The sequence below is a fragment of the Lepidochelys olivacea genome, assembly GCF_965140295.1.
Source record: "Lepidochelys olivacea isolate rLepOli2 genome assembly, chromosome: 22".
Taxonomy (NCBI): domain Eukaryota; kingdom Metazoa; phylum Chordata; order Testudines; family Cheloniidae; genus Lepidochelys; species Lepidochelys olivacea.
The window spans coordinates 11,990,139-12,009,487 of NC_140432.1; the positions used below are offsets into that span (position 1 = coordinate 11,990,139).

At 51.4% G+C, this 19,349-nt stretch overlaps 1 protein-coding gene across 2 annotated transcripts in view; it reads left to right on the forward strand.

Moving 5' to 3' along the window:
* Positions 1-19,349, forward strand: part of JAM3 (junctional adhesion molecule 3) — a 74,142-nt gene that overhangs the window by 30,586 nt on the left and 24,207 nt on the right. The window contains exon 1 of one of the 2 annotated variants that reach the window (XM_084611702.1): positions 1,272-1,394. The exons of the other annotated variant lie outside the window; for it this stretch is intronic. Within the exon in view, the coding sequence (XP_084467828.1) occupies positions 1,343-1,394 (52 nt within the window). The 5' untranslated portion in view covers positions 1,272-1,342. Of the gene's footprint in view, positions 1-1,271; positions 1,395-19,349 lie in introns of those variants that run through there. 2 annotated transcript variants of the gene reach the window in all.

Here is a 19,349-nt window from a genome sequence, read left to right on the forward strand (position 1 = left end):
GATTATTACTTGTTCTGTTCATTCCCTCTGGGGCACCTGGCAGTGGCCACTGTCAGAAGACAGGACACTGGACTAGATGGACCACTTGTCTGAGTGTATGGTCGTTCTTATGTAAAAATTAATTATAATAATAAAAATGTTTAGTACAGGAACTCCCCAAGGTAACGACCTCTCGAGATAGGATGTGAGATAATATCCTTGGCAAAAGATGCATTTTAAACCTCTTGGCCTACTAGGAAACATATTTATATGCCTTTCCCAGTCACAAATCTAACATTCTGGAGCAAAGTCACTAAAATAATCCAACAAACAAATGTTCCTTTAACATGCCCCTCCCTTCTCCCTCCACCACACCCAACTCACAGTTCTTGTCCTTGGTCACCAGTTCAGAGGTGCTTTGGTGTGATTTAACTGGCCATGCTGGGAGATTGAGGGGCAGGGGAAAAGGCACTTTACTGGTTCCTCCAGCTGTTTGCCTCTTACTCCGGCCACTCGCTCTGGCCGCTGTTGTTCATTGTGCCACTGTTCACTCCACCACTCCATCACCGATGGCCCTGCGCCCCAGTGGAGCCCCAGGCCCTTTAAATTTCTGCCCGAGCCCCGGGATAGCCACGGCAGCTGGGAGCCCCTGGGGCTCCATCAGCGTGGTAGCGGCGGCCGGAGCCCTGGGCCCTTTAAATCGCCCCTGAGCCCTGGGGCTCCCAGCCGCCTCTGCAACTGGTAGCTCCGGGGGTGATTTAAAGGGCCCGGGGCTCCCAGCCACTGGTACCGCAGCCAGAGCCCCCGGGGCCTTTAAATCTTGATTTTAAGGGCCTGGGTATTTAAAGGCCCCGCCTCTCCCCGTTGAGGCCACGTCCCCTGCTCAGGACTCCCCTGTACCAGTAAGTCCGGTAAGTTACTTTCACCCCTGGCTACAGGGGAGGGCTCACTTGCTGATGACCTGGTCCGTTCATTCCCTCTAGGGCACCTTGCCGTGGCCACTGTCGGAGGACAGGGCACTGGACTAGACGGACACGGGACTAGACAGACCTTTGGTCTGACCAGTATGGCTGTTACGGTCTCATGTTCTATTATTTTCTTACCATGGTAAGCAAGTTACAGCCTCTCTTGTAAGCTAGATGGAGTTCCCCGGCTACCCAGGCTCCAACCCACTCGTGTCATGGATACTGTTGCCCTGACAACGAAGCTCCGGCATCCCGTGTCTCCTAGATACTGTTGCCCTGGCAGCCGAGGCCTGAGCAGCATCCTCCCCTCCTCCCCGCCTCCTGCGCTGGGACCCGTCCAGACCGGGAGTGCGCAGCCTCCGGCCCCGGCAGCCAGCAGGGGCTCGGCACATCCCATCATGGCGCTCGGGCGGCGGGCGCGGCTGCTGTTGCTGCTGCTGCCGGTGCTCGGTGAGTCCCGGCCGGGGCGAGGCAGAGAGGCGCCGAGTCTGGGAGATGCTCATGCCCCGGGCTGGGGGAGCGGCCGCGCGCCGCTGGAGGGGGGAGCAGAGGAGGGGGGACCCGCCGTGCCCCGGTGCATGCGGAGGGCAGGGAAGGGGGGATTGGCTGCCCCCCGCTGCACGGGGGAGCAGAGAAGGGGGGACCCCCCGTGCCCCGGTGCGTGCGGAGGGCAGGGAAGGGGGGATTGGCTGCCCCCCGCTGCACGGGGGAGCAGAGGAGGGGGGACCCCCCGTGCCCCGGTGCGTGCGGAGGGCAGGGAAGGGGGGATTGGCTGCCCCCCGCTGCACGGGGGAGCAGAGGAGGGGGGACCCCCCGTGCCCCGGTGCATGCGGAGGGCAGGGAAGGGGGGATTGGCTGCCCCCCGCTGCACGGGGGAGCAGAGGAGGGGGGACCCCCCGTGCCCCGGTGCATGCGGAGGGCAGGGAAGGGGGGATTGGCTGCCCCCCGCTGCACAGGGGAGCAGAGGAGGGGGGACCCCCCGTGCCCCGGTGCATGCGGAGGGCAGGGAAGGGGGGATTGGCTGCCCCCCGCTGCACGGGGGAGCAGAGGAGGGGGGACCCCCCGTGCCCCGGTGCATGCGGAGGGCAGGGAAGGGGGGATTGGCTGCCCCCCGCTGCATGGGGGAGCAGAGAAGGGGGGACCCCCCGTGCCCCGGTGCATGCGGAGGGCAGGGAAGGGGGGATTGGCTGCCCCCCGCTGCATGGGGGAGCAGAGAAGGGGGGACCCCCTGCGCCCCGGTGCGTGCAGAGGGCAGGGAAGGGGGGATTGGCTGCCCCCCGCTGCACGGGGTAGCAGAGAAGGGGGGACCCCCTGCGCCCCGGTGCGTGCGGAGGGCAGGGAAGGGGGGATTGGCTGCCCCCCGCTGCACGGGGTAGCAGAGGAGGGGGGACCCCCTGCGCCCCGGTGCGTGCGGAGGGCAGGGAAGGGGGGATTGGCTGCCCCCCGCTGCACGGGGTAGCAGAGGAGGGGGGACCCGCTGCGCCCCGGTGCATGCGGAGGGCAGGGAAGGGGGAGACTTACCATGCCCAGGTGCACAGGCTAACAGGGAAGGGGGACTTGCCGCACAGGCTGCAGAGAAGGGGGGACCTGCTGCGCCCCGGTGCACAAGGAGGGCAGGGAAGCGGGGTGGGGTTTGCTGTGCCCATGTGCACTGGGTAGCAGAGGAGGGGGGGGGACCAGCTGCCCCCCAGAGCATGGGGTAGCAGGGGAGGGGTCCTCGGGCTGCGGGTCCAGCCTGGAGAGCGGGAGGAACATCCCGGCTACTCTGGGCTCAGGTTCCTGGCTGGGCTGGGAACCAATTGAGCAGCCCCCTGGGGCAGAGCGCTCTCTCCAGGGGCTGCCTGTGTGTAGCGCTCCCTGTGCACCCCCTTTCTAGGCTCAGAGGGGCCAGGGACTCCCCACCACAGTATATGCCACTCCGGCTTGGGGGCCAGGGCGTGGCTTGCAGGCACCCTCAGGGTTTGCTGTTCAGGAGGGCTGGGTTGAGAGATGCCCCGGCCTGCCGGGACTGGGGCAGGGCAATGGGGAGTGTCGGTGTCTGTGGCCTTGGAATCAAGATGGTTTTAAGAATATTGATATCTCAGTTGGCCCTCACCCCAGAGGGTGTCAGGAATGCACAGCCTCGGCAGGCAGGCAGGCAGGCAGGACAGTAGAGCCTATTCAATCCAGGGCACAGGCCCCTATTGTTTAAGGGGCCCCACATGAATGTTGGCAGCTTTGATTTCAGAAACATTTGCTAATGCAGTTCAGGAATGAGTTTGGGCTCACTTGTCTGGCTATGAATAAAGGCAGGACAGGGTGGGGTGGCAGCCAGTGTGCCTTGCCCTTCCCCACACCCCACCCCACTGCCCCGCTGCTCTCTGCAGACAGCACACTGAAGGAGAAATCAGTATTTGTGGACGTGGGTGGGTGCGGAATGCTTACTATGGTACTATCACATCGGCCCTGAGCCCGAACAGACGTACGCATACACACGCTTAACTTTATGTGCTGCCTGCAGCCCTGTCAAAGTCAACGGACTTCCTCACGAGGCATAAAGTTAAGGAAGCGCGTAAGTCGTGGCATGGCTGTGGCCTTGATGCCCCCAGAGAAAGGGGGGCAGCTGATTCTGAGACTTTCAGGACATGTTTGATGCCAGTTGAGTATTTGAAAACGTAACAGAAGAGGAGATTTAGATGGAAAATTCATAGATTCATAGATATTTAGGTCAGAAGGGACCATCTAGTCTGATCTCCTGCACAATGCAGGCCACAGAATGTCACCCACCACTCCTACAAAAAAAACCTCACACCTATATCTGTGCTATTGAAGTCCTCAAATCGTAGTTTAAAGACTTCAAGGAGCAGAGAATCCTCCAGCAAGTGACCCGTGCCCCATGCTACAGAGGAAGGCGAAAAACCTCCAGGGCCTCTTCTAATCTGCACTGGAGGAAAATTCCTTCCCGACCCCAAATATGGTGATCAGCTAAACCCTGAGCATATGGGCAAGATTCATCATCCAGATACTACAGAAAATTCTTTCCTGGGTAACTCTGATCTCACCCCATCTAATTCTACTCTTAAAACTTGTCAATATGTTACCCAAGGTTCCCCTGAGCCCAAAGCTCTTGGTAACTTTAATCTGTGCGAGGTGGTATCAGGACAAACCAAGGGAGATGCAGCGCTTCCGTCGGCTGTATGGCTGACACAGACAAACCTAAACCATGTGTTTTCACTTTAAAGCCAGACGCTTTTTGGTCTCCAGTATTCCCATTGGAATACCTTAACTCAAAGTCACTGCTTCGTTTAGTCTCAAGCGCATACAAACACATAGGTTATAGAGCACCCTAAGCAGATACTTACCCCTCAGGAGTTTGGGAGCAGTATTCAGGGGACTCAACCTGCGGTTTCTGGTCGCAAACCTTTTGTCTGTGGCTGGAGGTCTTGATGAGTCCACGAGGCGATCTGCTTGACCCAACCCACAGTTCCCCTCTGATACCTGAACAGTTATGAGACATGTCAATCAAGAAAATGTTACATGGCTGACCAAACAGAATCAGTCAGTCAGCAAAAAGCAGGTGTTACAAAAATATATTATTAAAAAAAATAATTGTTAAGCAAGCAAGCAGTCAGTCTGGGAGTTATATTTCCCTAGAACAGCAGTTCAGAAATATATCCAGACTTCCTGTTTTTCACAGATGCTTACCCCAGCATATCAGGGCAGCTGTCATGTCAAGCCCATTTCTGGTGGTACTAAAGCGCTGCCCCTGCTTGCTAAGCTTCTGCAAAGGCCTGGTAAATGCAACAACCAGAATAATTGATAGTCCACCCCAGTAATTGGCAGTGGCTTGGACACCTAGCTGGTTGCTAAAATGCCCTTCTACAAACATGCCGAGGCCTCAGGCTGCAAAACTCAGGTTTGGAGCATTTGGGTACTCGCAGCCAGGTTTAGATGATGGCCACACCACAGTGGCACAGCTACGCAATGGCAGCTGTGCCCTGGAGTGCCGTAGTGTAGCCGTTTCGTACGTCAACGGAAAGGGTTTTTCCTTGGATGTAGTTAATCCACCTTTCCGAGAGGCAGTAGCTAGGTTGCCAGAAGAATTCCTTTGTAGACCTAGCCGCATCTACACTGGAGGCTAGGTCGACTTAACTTTGGTGCTCAGGGCATGAAATTTGTCACAGCTCTGAGCAACATAGGTCGGTCGATCTAATTTTTAAGTGTAGACTCGGCCTTACTCTGTAAGCTTTTTGGGGCAGTGACTGCCTCTTACTCTGTATACATGTAGCACTTAGCACAGAGGGGCCTTGATTTCAATTGTGGCCTTGAAGTGCTACCATAATCTGATTAAACAGTAACAATACAGTTATGGGCACTGTAGAAAATCTGAAGAGCCTGTCTACATTAGCGAAATGTGCACTAATGCAGCTACACCAGTGGAGTAAGTTGTGTTGATGCAAGCCCCATTTTACATCAGTGCAATACAGCTACATCAGATTTGCTACACTGGTATAAACTTCTCTAATATAGAGACAAGGTGGGTAAGGTCATAACTTAATGGACCAACTGCTGTTAGTGGAAGAGACAAGCTTTCGAGCTGCACAGTGTTCTTCGTCAGATCTGCTCGCTCATATCCTGGGACTACAACGCTGCAAACAGCTAATATAGACAGGCCTCTCGCTGGAGTTTGAACATTCCATGGTTTATAGCAACGCTTTCTGGAATTCAGATCCAAGTTTGGATTTTGAATGACCCCCCTCAACTCTCTGAAAATTCTGAGGCATTTGGACCCAGAGGTTGGATTTGGACCCATCTTGCATGAAAATATCTGTCTGGATGCTTTATTGTAATCCATTGGTATTTGACTCGACTTATTTTGACTTGGGTTAAGTTTGTTGGTTCACTGATATGTTTGATTCTACAATCATTTATATTTTTAAACTGTGTGGTAAAAGTCTCCTGATGTTTGTTTAATATACAGTCCACCTGTCCCAGAAGCAAACAAGTGCTCAGAGTCAACTGTTGGTGCCAAAAATGGCTTCTTCAAGGCAGTGTTTTTAGCTCTAGTGCTAAACTGGGGTGTGAGTTGCATGTATGGATTTTCTGACTGCAAGTAGTCGCAGTGTTGCTCTATTTTCAACAGGCAATTAAAAAACAGGAGAAACAGCTCATTGAGCTGGACCAAAAGTGGATGCTTGATGACAGGTTAGAAAAAAAAAATCTTAGGAAGGGTTTGGTGCTTCCAGTTGAGCAAGGAATATGTTGGCATCGCCACCAAAGTGTAACAGAAGGGGCTGCAAGTTTCATGCACATCCACTTTACAGCTGTTGACAGAGAATGTGATACCAGCAAATTCCCTCTTGCGCTAAATGCTTCTGATGATTATTTTGTTCCTTAAGCACAAGTGGGCTGAAGGAGGAAAATGTGTTTTGTGCAAAGAGAGAAAGCTGCTAAGCGATAATGACCTAGCTGTGAACTTGGGCTGTCTTTACAGACCAGTTTACTTCCCTTGTGGAGGTTGAATTTTGTGTCTCTTGGACCGAACATCACTTTTTTTTTTTTAGTTATCCCTTGGTGTGCTTGGGATTTGAACCATGTATATGGCTTGAATGGGCAGCAATCGCTTAAGCAAGTTTACAGAGCAGAATGTTCTTTTGCAGCCCCAGTTTAGCAAACAAGAACAGTAGCTGCTTTACAAGATGTCGGTGGGTAGCTAGGATTCCTTAATTTCCTGCCAATGTGCCCTTTCTCTTTGCTTGCGCCAAAAGGTAGAATGGTCCGCCCTGATAGCTAGCTCTTTTTTCCCCCTGAAACTCATTTGGATTGGTAGAGAGGTGGTTTATTTTGGGGGGGATGGTGGTGGTTGGCGGGGGAGAGTTTTACTCTTGCACGTTGTGTTCTCTGCTTCAGCATTCTTGACAGTTAGAATGGGGGTGGCGGGATTGGTGTGTGCACTGAGACAGAACTGGCCTCCCCGTTGTATATTTAGAGCTAATGCTTCACAGCTGATTGCATCAAACCCTGATGATTCCAGGAAAGTGTGCGAACTTTTTATAAAGCAGAGTCGAGGCAGGGGGAGAATTTCCAGAGAGCACTATGTGCTGTGTTCAGGATCCCAGGAGGCCTAATTCCCTGTGTGCAAAACATGAGCATTTAGTGCAAACCCTCCTCTCGACAGGATAAAATAACTGCTTTCTTTGCATCATCGTTTTACTAGTGCCTGGAGGCTTGTTTTGAAATTGCAGCATATAAAAACAGATGAATTAAAGATATAAAATTAATGAGTGTAATTACGTTTCCAGTCTGTTTCCTCTGTCAACAGGCAGATAAACGCTGCCATCTACTTCCCTGTTGATAAAGGCTGTTTGCTGCCCCATGTGCACTTTGTTGTGGGTATTGGGTTTTGCTCAAAGACAAAAGCAAACGCGTAAACATCAGTAACGTGTCAATATGGGCACACTTCATCTGGTGAAGGGCACTCCTTTGCAGAGTCTGCCCAGGACCTACGCACCATTTGATGGTTTAAATTGTATTTAAGCAGTATGCATGGCTGAATTTCACCCGCAGTGTTTTGCCTGCCCTCTAGTTGTAGTTCTAACTATCGCTCTACAGGACAAGAAATGCCTGTTGGACTACACGATCCAGACTCTCTGACTGGATATTGGGCGTCTGGCTTTGCAAACCTGCAAGGTCTTTGTTTCCTTCACACCCTTTGACCTAGTTAAACCCCCATATGCACATGATGCTTCCCCCCTCCAGTTAGTTGGAGTGAGAAGGGCTGTCTTGGAGTTCAATTATTGAACAATGCATTCTTTTCCAGTGACTTAACAATGAAAGATTATTGTTTGTCTGTGTCCATTTGGCATGGGGCAGCTAGTAGCTCTCTGAGCTGTTGCTGTGTTGGCCTTTAGGATAGTCGGATCCTGACAAAGTTCTCTTTCTCATTTTAGATAAATGGAGGTCAAGCAGGCGTCCTCCAGAGATAAACTATGGGGGAGGTAGTATTAAAGATGTTTCCTGCAAGAGAATCGTCTGCTGAAGTTCTGTTATCCTCTTCTTTTGCAGTCTCTTCCTTTGATTTTCATGCTGTAAGGAAGCTTTGTATAGCTCTACTGATAAAGTACAGCTGTCTAGCACATAGCTTGGTAGTGCAAAAACATTAAGACAGCTGCATAATAGAGCCTGAAATCTTTAGAAACAGCCTGGCAGTGTGGTGAGTGCGAGCTCTGGAGAGGTTGCTCTTCCAGCTTCTAAAGCACCTGGTCTAAGTTGCTTTCCCACAGCTGTTGGGCCTTCAAGGTAAATTTCATTAGGATTGAAACAGGAGGAGTCCAGATCCAAACTTGACAACTGACTGGAACAAAATCTCCTGAATTTTGCCAGCAACAGATATAGGTGCAGGTTTTATAAGAGCAAACCAGGGTCTACACAGTTCCCTACAGCTGAAATCTAACTGTCAGACTTGACTTACAGGTCCTCAGCGTAAATTTGAAATATTAATCTGAATTACCTTGTGACGCGTAAGTTGCTTCATAGGTGACGAAAATAGAATGATTGTGTTGTGTAGTTTCCTTCCTGCAGGATATTACAAAGTGCTTTAGACAGCAGGTTACAAGTTGAAGAGAAAATAAAGGTTTTGAAGCAATAATGGATGTGGTAGATAAAATTAAATTGCATTCAGATAATGTTCAGGGTCGCACCGTGGGTTGTTTTTTTTTTAAACTCATAAATCCCAGGGATTGCAGAGTGAAGGGAATTCTCTTTCTCTAGCCTTATCCTATCAGTATGCCTGATTATTAGAACACAAATGTAAGATCACCAGGCACAGAGAGACTTCATAAATTATTTAGGTACAGCTGGCCCATTTAAAGACACTTCCAGCTTTAAAGCTGAGTTCTGTGCTCCTTCAGGGATTTGTTGTCTCTCAGGTGTGTATATGTGAAAGGGTAACTGTTCAGAACAGTTGATTCAGCCTTATTTCAAGTAGATCTGCAATGACACATTTTAAAATGTCTATTATTCACCTAGGGTGAGATTTTCAAAGGAGCCTGAGAAAGTTGGGCACCTAACTCCCATTGAAATCTAATGGGACTTTTGTTCCTAATTCCCATAGCCTCCTTGGAAAATCCTAGCCCTAATAAATGTTTGGAACAATTCAAAGCCATTGCATAAACAGCCAGTGTTTAAAAGTGGCTAGTGATTTTGTGGGCTTCAGTTCTTAGATGCCCACTTTTATACACTGTGAAAGAGACCTGGTTTTCAGAGGGCCGAATTTCAGCACTCTGTGAAAATCAGCTCCCTTAAAAGTGTCTTAGTTTGGGCCTTCAAAAATGGAGGCACTCAAAACCACCAGTCACTTTTGCCAGTCTTGGCCAGTGTGTCTACAGGGGTCTAATGAAGTAAACTAGAGGAGTTTGATCTGAAAATACTCAGAGTTTGCTAAATAGATAGCACATTGTATGCTAGATCTCCAAAATATGACACGATTGTTGTTTCATTAGTAATAAGTGATGGGGCAGAGAGGCAGGCAGAGTTGTAGGAAAGAGATTTGTAGAGAGGCCAGGGTTACATGCCAAGAGGCCTTTGCATGTCTGCTAGCAACGTGGGCACCAGCTTGCGTTGCTGAGCTCCAGGGGTCAGACTGAATTAGGTCCCTCCTGAAACCTAACCCTCTTTCCCCTGTTCCAGCCGTCCTGTTCCAATTGTGACATTACTACAGCCATGCATATTTAAAAATGTTTTACAAAAGTGGCTACACTTTTGTATTTCGGCCCCGATCCTGCTACCTGCTCCATGTGGGCAGATCCCCTCAGCCACGCGGATTTGACTTCAGTGAGACTCTGTGCCGTCTCTGGGGTGCTCTCAAGCATAGCCAGTTGCAGAATCGGGGCCATAATCATTTGTGTGTGTGTGCATTTAAAAATAAAGAAACAAACCCCTCCACTTTCCAGGGCAACGGTAGTCTAGTCTGTATTTTGGAATAACATAATGCTAACTTTTAAAAAGATATAATGTCCAACTATTCAGCCAATTCCAAGTGACGTTTGCACACATGTATACACACACCACGTACTGCTCTTCCAAACAACGTATAGTCATACATGCGTGTATATAATATAGTGCATTCTTTGCACTTTTTTTTCCTTTCTGCAAACCTGTAATTTAGAATTGGCTGAGCAGGTTTTAAAATACTAGACCAGTTTTTCAAAGGCATGGTTAAAACCGATGCACACAGTTTGCTCATCCATCTTTAGCACAATGATGATAAATTTTTACTTGTCTGCAACAGAAATGCAAACAGATCCCTTGGGCAAACAGACAGCTAAACTGTACAAGGCTCTGTTCTTTTAGACCAAGATTAGCATTGGTGGGAGGGTGGGGTGGAGTGGAGAATATCATAGCCAAGTTATCAATCCCTGGAAAATAAAGGCCCTAACCCTGTTGTTGTATTACAGTAGTATATAGAGGCCTTAGTCGTGGAGCAGGACCTCAGGACGCTTGAGGCTGTACAAACACAGAGCCAGTCCCTGTCCTGAGGATCTTACAGTCCAAACCCCATTGGAACACATCATGTAATGAAAGCTACACCTGCGTCTAAATTTTTGCAGGATTGGGCTGCAAAATGGGCTGCCACAGAGACTCAGAGGGATCCTTAAGGTAGGTCAATATGGTAGCCTTTGCAGCAGCCAAGTAACGGTAGTGGAAGGGGAGGTCTCCATGAGCCAACTGCCAAGTCTTTGCCCTCATGCCCCTGGCATCCGTTAACGACACTGCACCCTGCTTGTGTGGCATACAGCGAATGGCCTTTTCCAGAGGGGCTTTGGCTGCTTACGGCAGAGGAACCGTTTCAGAGTTTACACAGTTGACGCCTCGAGTGAGGCTGCGAAGCCCCATAGCACACGCCGCTCCTCTGAGATTTATTTTATCCCTTCGAAGGAGCTTGTCAGTTGCTCTTTTTTGTAAAGTTTCCAATCGTTGTGTTAACCTCCATTTCTTTTTTCACACTAAGCCCTGCAAAAGCTCTAAGATAAACATTTCTTCCTCCCAGTGGTATTCCTTTATTGTTGTTGTTTATTTTTTTTCAGCGGGTCTCTGTTTGCAGCAGCCCTGTGATATTGTTTATTTTGTGCCAAACACACAGTTCTTGGGTTTGCTCCCTTTTTGTTGTAACAATAGCCACACTTTGCCTTGATAGCATCCCTGTAGGTGAGGAAATCAAAACACTGCAAACGTAAATAAATGACTGAATCCCAGTGGGGTGGGTAGTATTCCCACTTGCACAAAGGGAGAGAGGTGAAGGTCAGAATATTCAAACTTGGCTGCCTAAAGTTGGGCCCCTACATCTGTGTTTGGGCATCTCAATGAGTGGGCTGATTTTTCAGAGGCGCTGAGTGACGGCGGAGCCACCCGGAATTGACCTCCAGAGCTAAAAGCGTAAGTTGCAAGTGCTTGAGCTAAGGAGCCAATGCTATGTAGCAGGGTGCTGTCAGTCTGCAGATTGGCACAGAGGGGGACCTGTGACACATACACACCAGTGCATTACACCGAGCACCTGCAGCTCTCATTGACTTCACTGGGTCTTCTGGGTACCCAGCACTTCTCAAAATCAGGTCATGTTTTTTGAGGTGCCTAACATTAAGCACTCACAACCACAGTGAAGGAAGGGTGTAATACACAGCTCTAGGAAAGTACAAGTGACTTAGCCAAAGCAAGAGGGGATGGGAGCTATGGATCCGGATTCTCCAATCTCCCTTTGCTAACCACTAAACAACCCCGCCTGTCCCTAATGCACCATCAATATCAATCAGGAGTTCTCAATTTTTCCCATATCAGGACCCTTGCCTGCCCCCTACCCCATCTAACTTGGACATAGATGGGACATCCTTTCTGCTGAGAAGTAGAACAGGAGGGCTTCTGTGACCCTCTGACACCTGTTGGCGACCCTGGGCTTGAGACCTCTTGGTATGAATCACAGCCTGTGCCGAGGAATAGTAGGCTAGGCTCTATTCTCAGGTGACACTGGCCTAAATCTGGAGTAACTCCGTTGAAGGTAGTGGAGTCACTCCGGATTTAGAGTAGTGTAAACAGAGAGCAGGGTTCATCCTGTTGTTTGTGGTTGCTGCAGAGCAAACATTGCAACTTCACACTCTTCTATGGGCCAGCCAATAAAGGATGGCAGCTGGGATGGTGTCATTGTCAAAGGAAATTGCACCCATATTGTTTAATGAAATCGGTCCAACTTTCTCCGAACCCAATTGACCAAATAAAAAAAAAAATCTGGACAGAGGCCAGAGTTTGAATCAAGACCCGAAGGCTGACAGTTCTTCACAAGCACAGCTCAAAAAGGTAGTCCACGCAGACCTGGAGAAGGCTGCTCCAACTCGACTTGTTGTCCTAGGGAAGCCAAAATGAACCCGCAGCTTTCTAAAAGCGAAGTAGCATGCCTGCCCAGGGTACCCACAGGTCAAACGGCCAGGGGTGAGCATGTCATCTGAACCAGCAATCAGATTATTTTAGAGGGGAGACTTCCCAAGCCCTAGATGGTAATGAGCCCCCAATCTGGATGGGGGCTGGGTGCGTAACTGTCCTCTGAGTTTTTGCAAGCCTGCCCCTTGTTGCTGGTGAAAGGTCTTTTCTTGACAGCCCTGAATGCTGGTTGCTCTGTTTAGCCACAGAACAAGGACAGCACAGGCCAAGTGTGCCAGAAAATACTTCTCCCACATGCTGCCACAATGTGCCCGGTTCAGCAGGGTGCGAGGGCATATGCCTCCTTCAAAGCACATGATGGTCCCACTGAAGTCAGTGGGGCTAAATGTGCTTAAAGTAAAGCATGTGCTTAAGTGTCTTTCTGAACTGGGACCTGCTAAAAGGGAGAAGGTTACGGTCTCTGCCTCCTTCGTTCCTTTGCTTGTCTGCTGCAAAGGAAGGCGCTAAAGGAAGGAACCAGGAAGGAACCCACGGCTTACATCACACAGGCCAGCAAAACGGCCACTAGATGGCTACAAATCAGTCACTGCTGGCCTGAGTTGCCTTTGAACTCCTGGTCTGGAGGTGAGGGCCAGTGTGTCTCCTTACCATGCCAGCCCCCTCCATGGCAATCAGAGCTCAGCACTGTCTGTTGCTTGTGTCCGGGAAGGAGCTTCCACTTCCCATTGACCGACTGCGAGGAGCCCAGGAATAAGGGGGTGTTGTAGCTCTGCCCACTGAGGTAGCAGTGTGTGGGCCTGCGTCGGAGTGAAATCAGCTACTGAGTTTCTCCATAGCGAATCTCTGCTCAGCCTGGCCAGGGGACAGCTGTCCTTGCCCCGCTGCACTGCATGATTTAATAAACTTCCCTCCCGCTCTGGGGAGGATACGTCCTTTGAAGTCTTGTTTCTTTTCACTGGGAATGGCTTCTAAACCACTCCACCGCCCCGGCCTCCAGTGCAGAACTGACTGTGCTCTGTGGCCCAGCCCTGACAGCTGTTCTGGGATTTGAGCTGGCATCTCCGGGGCGTGGGAGGACGTGGGCATTTTACTGGGCACAGGGAGCTCCCTTCACGTTCCAGTGTGCATTTATGGGGTTGCGTACATGGCATGGCCCTGTGGCCCGCTCCTGGAAATACCATGCGGCTATTACTGACTGTTAGCCAGCAGTGAACGGGAGGTCCTGCCCACTCATCAGCGGGAGTTATTGTTCATATGAATTACGGCGGTTCCCAGCAATCCAGCTGGTGGCCCAGGTTTCCTTTTCAACACTCCTTTTTTCTCTCAGGCCTTGTTTGTGCTCAGGAATAGCCTCATTTTTGCAGCTAGTGGCCAGGATAGCGAGCTGGGGCTGATGGCTAAGTTCAGACAAGGGCATTTGCACCAATTCAGTTAATTAGGGTTTACCGTGATGATAAATAACTCTACTAGGTACAGATGACATAGAGCCAACGCCAGAAGTGATGTGGATGATGGTGTTGTGAGTGGCACGATATTAACTGGACATAACATACATACCTGGAACAGGTATAGATTGGAGTGTGTGGGTTGAAGGTTGACTGGAATGAATGGGGGCAGTATTTGCACCAGGGGCAGAATGACCATTCCATTGCTGATTGCACCAGCTTGGCGAGTTACCAGTGGTTCAGACCTCTAGTGCAGATGCGGCCAAAGACTTTGTCTCCTTTATGCCCACTTGTACCTCCCCTCTGAAACCAGCTGGGGAATCCTGGTGAGGCGAATTGATCCACGTGGATGGCTCTTTGGAGCACGTACGCAATGCGTTGTACCAAAATGTTACAAGCTGGATTGAGTCCCACTCAGCGCGATGGCTCCGCCTGCATCACGTATCTCTGTAAAGGGCTATGCTAATGCAATTGAAGGGCTATCTGGCTGTCATGCTGGGAAATTGCTTGGAGTTCTTCCTTGCAATCGAGTGACAAAAATGTAATGACTGCGGCTGCTTGAAAGTCTACCAAGAGCTTTTCAATTCCTGGCTCATCCTCAGTCACTTCGGAGAGAGAGGTTTCCTGCTTCTCACGTCTGTCAATCAGCCTTGTGCTCCTGATGCGATGCAATATCTTTTGTTGCTTAATCCTCCTATTGCAATACCCCTTCGCCTTTCCCTCTTCCCTCCCCTGTTTTCTTCCTCTCAGTCCGGAGTTCAGGTCCCCTGTATATCCCGCAATAGCATTGGGGCAGGGACCATCTTTTTGTTCTGTTTGTGCAGCACCTCACATGACGGGGAGCTGGCCCGTGACTAGGGCTCTTTGGAACTTCCACAATACACATCAATAATAAAAATAAAAGCCAGAGTACCTGTGGCAGAATTCACAGCTGCTGCTCTGCGCTTGAATCTCCTTTAACAGCTAGCTGTTCAGCATGCTCTTAACTGGGATGCTAAGTGATGCAATGGTCCCTTCATCTCCTGGCGTGGTACTGGCTCAAAGGAGATAAAGGACGGAGGATGGTGGCAGCAGGGGGCCAAAGGTACATCAAGATTTCATTGCCACTTAGTATGTAAACCAATCTTTAAAATGCAGCTGTGGTGTGAAATTAAACTTGTTCAGAAAAGGCCTTTTCTGACTCAAAATGCCTGTGTCCTTTGTGTTTCTGCATCAGATCTACTGTCTTTACCAGCATAGAGCCAGTGCGGTGACGGAAGAGCAAGCTGAGTGCTTGTTTTCCTTGTGGCTCAGCAGCAACAATGAGGTTGCAGAGTTTTTATTGCAGGTGCTGATGCCGGAGGTGGAAGGACCCCCCTGGGTTGTCAGGTCCTGGGCTGTAGTGTGGCGTCGGCAGTTGGAAAATAATCTTTTCAAGCGTAAACGGAGCAAATTGATCGGGAATCTGCAGAGAGAAACTGGGGCCATGGTTTTCAGAAGCGAGTCGTAATGTTGGATGCCCAGTTTGAGACACCTCAAAGGGCCTTTTCAGAGGGTGGGGCTCAGCGCTTTCTGACAGGCCCCTTTCAGGTGTCTCTAGCTGCCCCCCCCCCCCCCCCGAGAACGGAGGCTCCCAAAATCACCAGTCACTTTAACCAATCTTGGCCTAGGCTCTCTTTCCATTAGTGACTGTGATGTATGTGCTGCCATGCTATTTGGGTGTGTGACGTGAACAAAGAATGAGCGGCGTTTAGGCTGCCCAGGGCTGATGGAGAGCAGCACAAGGTCCTTGGTTTTGAGCTGGACTTTAAACAGCGCTGCGGCTGGAGAATCCGTGTATCTGGCCAGTGTGTTACGTAGTGCCGTCCGTGCCGGATCCATGGGGGACAGGAGTCTGGTACAGCCCCAGCTAGAGACCTTTAGCTCAAGCTGTAGCAGCTCTGGAGGCCCCTCAGTCAGTCCCTGGAGCATTGGACAAGGAGGAGGCCATCACATAAAGCCGTGCGCTCATGGGGCTACCTGCGGGGAACAGGCCCCGAGTGCCCTGCAGCCTCGAAGACTCAGTTTGTGAGCGGTGGGGATCCCAAGCAGGCAATCCCACCTTAACGTGGAGAGCCATGTCCAGATGCCACATTGATGGGTGCATGAGAAAGGGATACCTACTGGGTTGCTCTCTAAGGCCCGAGCCTGCTAATAGTTCCATACTGAGCCTAGTGAGTAACGCAGGCTGTCTATGCGGTAGTGAGTCATGGAAAAATTAGGCCATCAATATTCCAATATAAATTCCCGCTTTACCTGCCCAGCAGGTTCCCCATTTGCGTTATCTAGGGAGCTGTTCTGTGGCTGAGCAGAGCCAGCTCGGTTAGCCAGGGCTCCCCCATCACTGCCTGAAGCATGAACTGCAGCAGGAGCCTCCATGTCGAATGGGACCCTGGTGCCTCATTGCCTTACTGTTGTTCAGCACTTCTCATTGTCAGGGACTTAACTAGGATTACTAGATTATTGTGGGCCTGTCAGGAGGAATCTTCTCCTTTAGACCTTATTATCCCAGCTCATTCTGCAGTGTCAGACTTCCAAACCATTGCAGCCTTGCTCCCTCAATACTGGCTGATGAGACAGAGCTATTAGCAGTGGTCCGCTAAATAAAGGGAGCTTCTGCCCTCGAGAGAATAAAGCAGAATTGGGTTTCACTTGCTGCCTCCCCTGCTTAAGGAATTTAAAGAGGCTTTATTAAAAGTAAGGAGTTAGATGTTGCTGCTGCAGTGACTGCATAGGGCGAATGCTGGATTCTGGGCTCAGCAGCGGACTGACTCAACTGAGGCGGGTGCATGAATGCCAGGGACTCCAATTGAGTTGTACCAGCTAGATGGAAAAATGGCTTCTTTTTATTCTACATTTCTGCTCTCCCTGTTTCTATGTGGCCTAATGTTGTGTTGCAGCTGGGAGCTAGGAACTTCTGGGACCTGCCCTCCTGCCCAGCCACTGACTTGCTGTGTGATCTTGGGCAAGTCCCTTTGCCTCTTTGTTGCCTCAGTTTCCCATCAATCATGGGAGAATATTGCCTTTCAACCAGGGTGTTGTGTATGTTGCTTTGGAAAGGAAAAGTTGTTCAGAATCTTTATAATTGCTGACTTACGTACCCAGGGTTTGATCCAGAACCCCATTGAAGTCAGCAGGCTTTGGGTCAGGCTAAACAAGCTAAGGGATTGCAAGTGCCTTGCACCTTGCTGACAATGTCAGCTGCTTTCGGGTTGCAGAACTGGTCTTCCTGCTGTCGCTGCCTGAAGTAGAAAGGATCCAGCTTGCAAACATTCGTCTCACACCTTGTGAGCTGAGCTGCCTGGAGCTGGCAACACTATCCATGGAGCCAAGCTTTGGGGCAGGGACCGTCTTTTCAAGAAGGGCACATACAGCGCCGAACCCAGTGGGACCCTGTGTCCTGATTGTGGCTTCTAGACGCTACCACAATGCAAACAGTAAATAATAAATCCTGCTGTCTCATTTTGCAGTCCTTTTTCACCACAGAACTGCATCGGAACCATGCCCTGGTCGCTCTGTGACTGTGTAATTGGATTGTCCTTTAGTGGGGTTTCTGCAGTGGCACACTCTGCACTGGCAGATTTCAGGTGGATTCTGGATGCTGGCAAGGCATGTGCCATGTGACTTGCAGTACTGAGAAAAGAGCGTTTGTGCAGCCCAAGAAGAGATGCTCATGCCCGAGTAGGGGAGCTGAGGAGTTTACATCTCTGATGAGAGCAAGACCAAATCCTGTTGTTCGGTTGCATTTCAGAAACTCTCAGTTGCACCTGGACATGAGCATCCTGCAATTGAAAATCCAGTGCCTTGGCTGTATCTCAGCACTCGTGGATGCTTTGCCGGCGGCGAACTCAGTGCACCGTGCCATGTATTTTGAGGCTGGGTTGTTTCGCTTGATATCCCTGTAATGAGATTTCTCGTCTCAAATCTCCTCCTCTTCTTGAGGGAGCTCTGATCAGAGGAGAGCTCGGAAGCGAGGCAGGGTGGGCCTGACTGCCACTGACCAGTGGGGACAGGCGGGGTCATGAATTATTCCTCGGCTAGTCTGCAGTGATGGCTGAAGCAACGCTTTAATGTGGACGTGGGATTCTGCCCAAGGTAGGCTGAGTTCAGCCGCGGCTCTCTCTGCTGTCTCGGTTACAGAAGCCCTGCCATGTGGGACGGGCAGTTCTGAGACGTGAGGGGTTGAGTTATTTTTAGAAAGAAGGGCGGTGGGTTCTCACATTGAGTGAGGACTGTCCCAGGAAGCTCTCCCTGCGTCCTGGGGTTCCGGAAGCTGCTTGCTGGGGCAACGGCGCCTCTCTGGGCCCTGCCTGCCTGCCTGCCTGATGGAACAACTTTGCTTTTAGTGGAGTTTTGCTGTAAGTTGGAATTGCAGCATGGGTCATGCTCTGGGCTTTGCTCTATTACAGTCCAGCTAAGCTCCGTCCCCAGGGCCCTGCCTGAGTTAGGCTGACCAGACGTCCTGATGTTATCGGGACAGTCCCGATTTTAACCCATTTGTCCTGCGTCCCGACAGCACATCGGTGGGGACGCCCTTTGTCCCAGTATCGGGGACGGACCGCTCACCACCGCCGCCGAAGTCCCGGGGCTGGTGTGGCGATGCTTCCTGGGGCAGTTCCCGGCGCCCACGAGCCGGCAGTGCGGGCGGCCCCTGGGCACAGAGGCGGAGGGGGTCTCCGCGTGCTGCACCGGCTCCCTCCTGCCCAATCAGAGCTGCGGGGGCGGGGCTTGCAGGCACCGGCAGCGGGCAGAGAGCCCTCCCCCCCCCCCCAACTGACCCAGCCCTAGGAGCCAGGGGGACCTGCCGGATGCTTCCTGGGAGGCACCCCAGGTAAGCACCGCCAGGACTCCCCACCTCGCCCCCGGCAGGTCCTCTGGCTCTTAGGGTCGTGGCAGGGGGGCAGGGGGCTCTCTGCGCTCTGCTGGCACCTGCAAGCCCCGCTCCGCGGCTCCGGCAGCTCCCATTGGTGCTTGTCCCGGCCAACGGGAGCCACGGAGCTCGCGCTTGCGGCGGGCACAGCACGCGGACAGTCTGGAGACCCCCCTACCCCCTCGCCGCTCTGACCCTAGGAGCCAGAGACTTCCCAGCAGGGCTGGTGAGTGCGGCCAGGGAAGGGGGCAGGGTGTGATGGAGTGAGTGTCTGGGAGGTGTGGGTGGGGTGCTGGGCTGTGAGGGTGTGGAGGGCGCTGGGCAGTGCGGGAGGTTTGTGTGTCAGGGCACTGGGGGTCTGTGTGGGGCATTGTTTAGTGGTGGTGGTGGGGCTGTGGGGAAGGGCACTGGGAGGGAGGAGAAACCTGTGCCCCTGGCCCCTTGGCTTCTGCTGGGGGCTGGAGCTGTGGCCATGAGTCCTTGCTCCATGGCTTGTGGTGCGAGCTGCAGCAGGGGCCGTACACCCCTCTTGAAGCTTCCTTGGGCTGTGCGCCTCCTCTCATGGCTCCAATCGGGGCTGTGCACCTGTGGCTCCCCCCCGCTTGCCCAATGTGTCCTGATATTTCACTCTTGCGATCTGGTCACCCTAGCCTGAGTGGTTCTGCT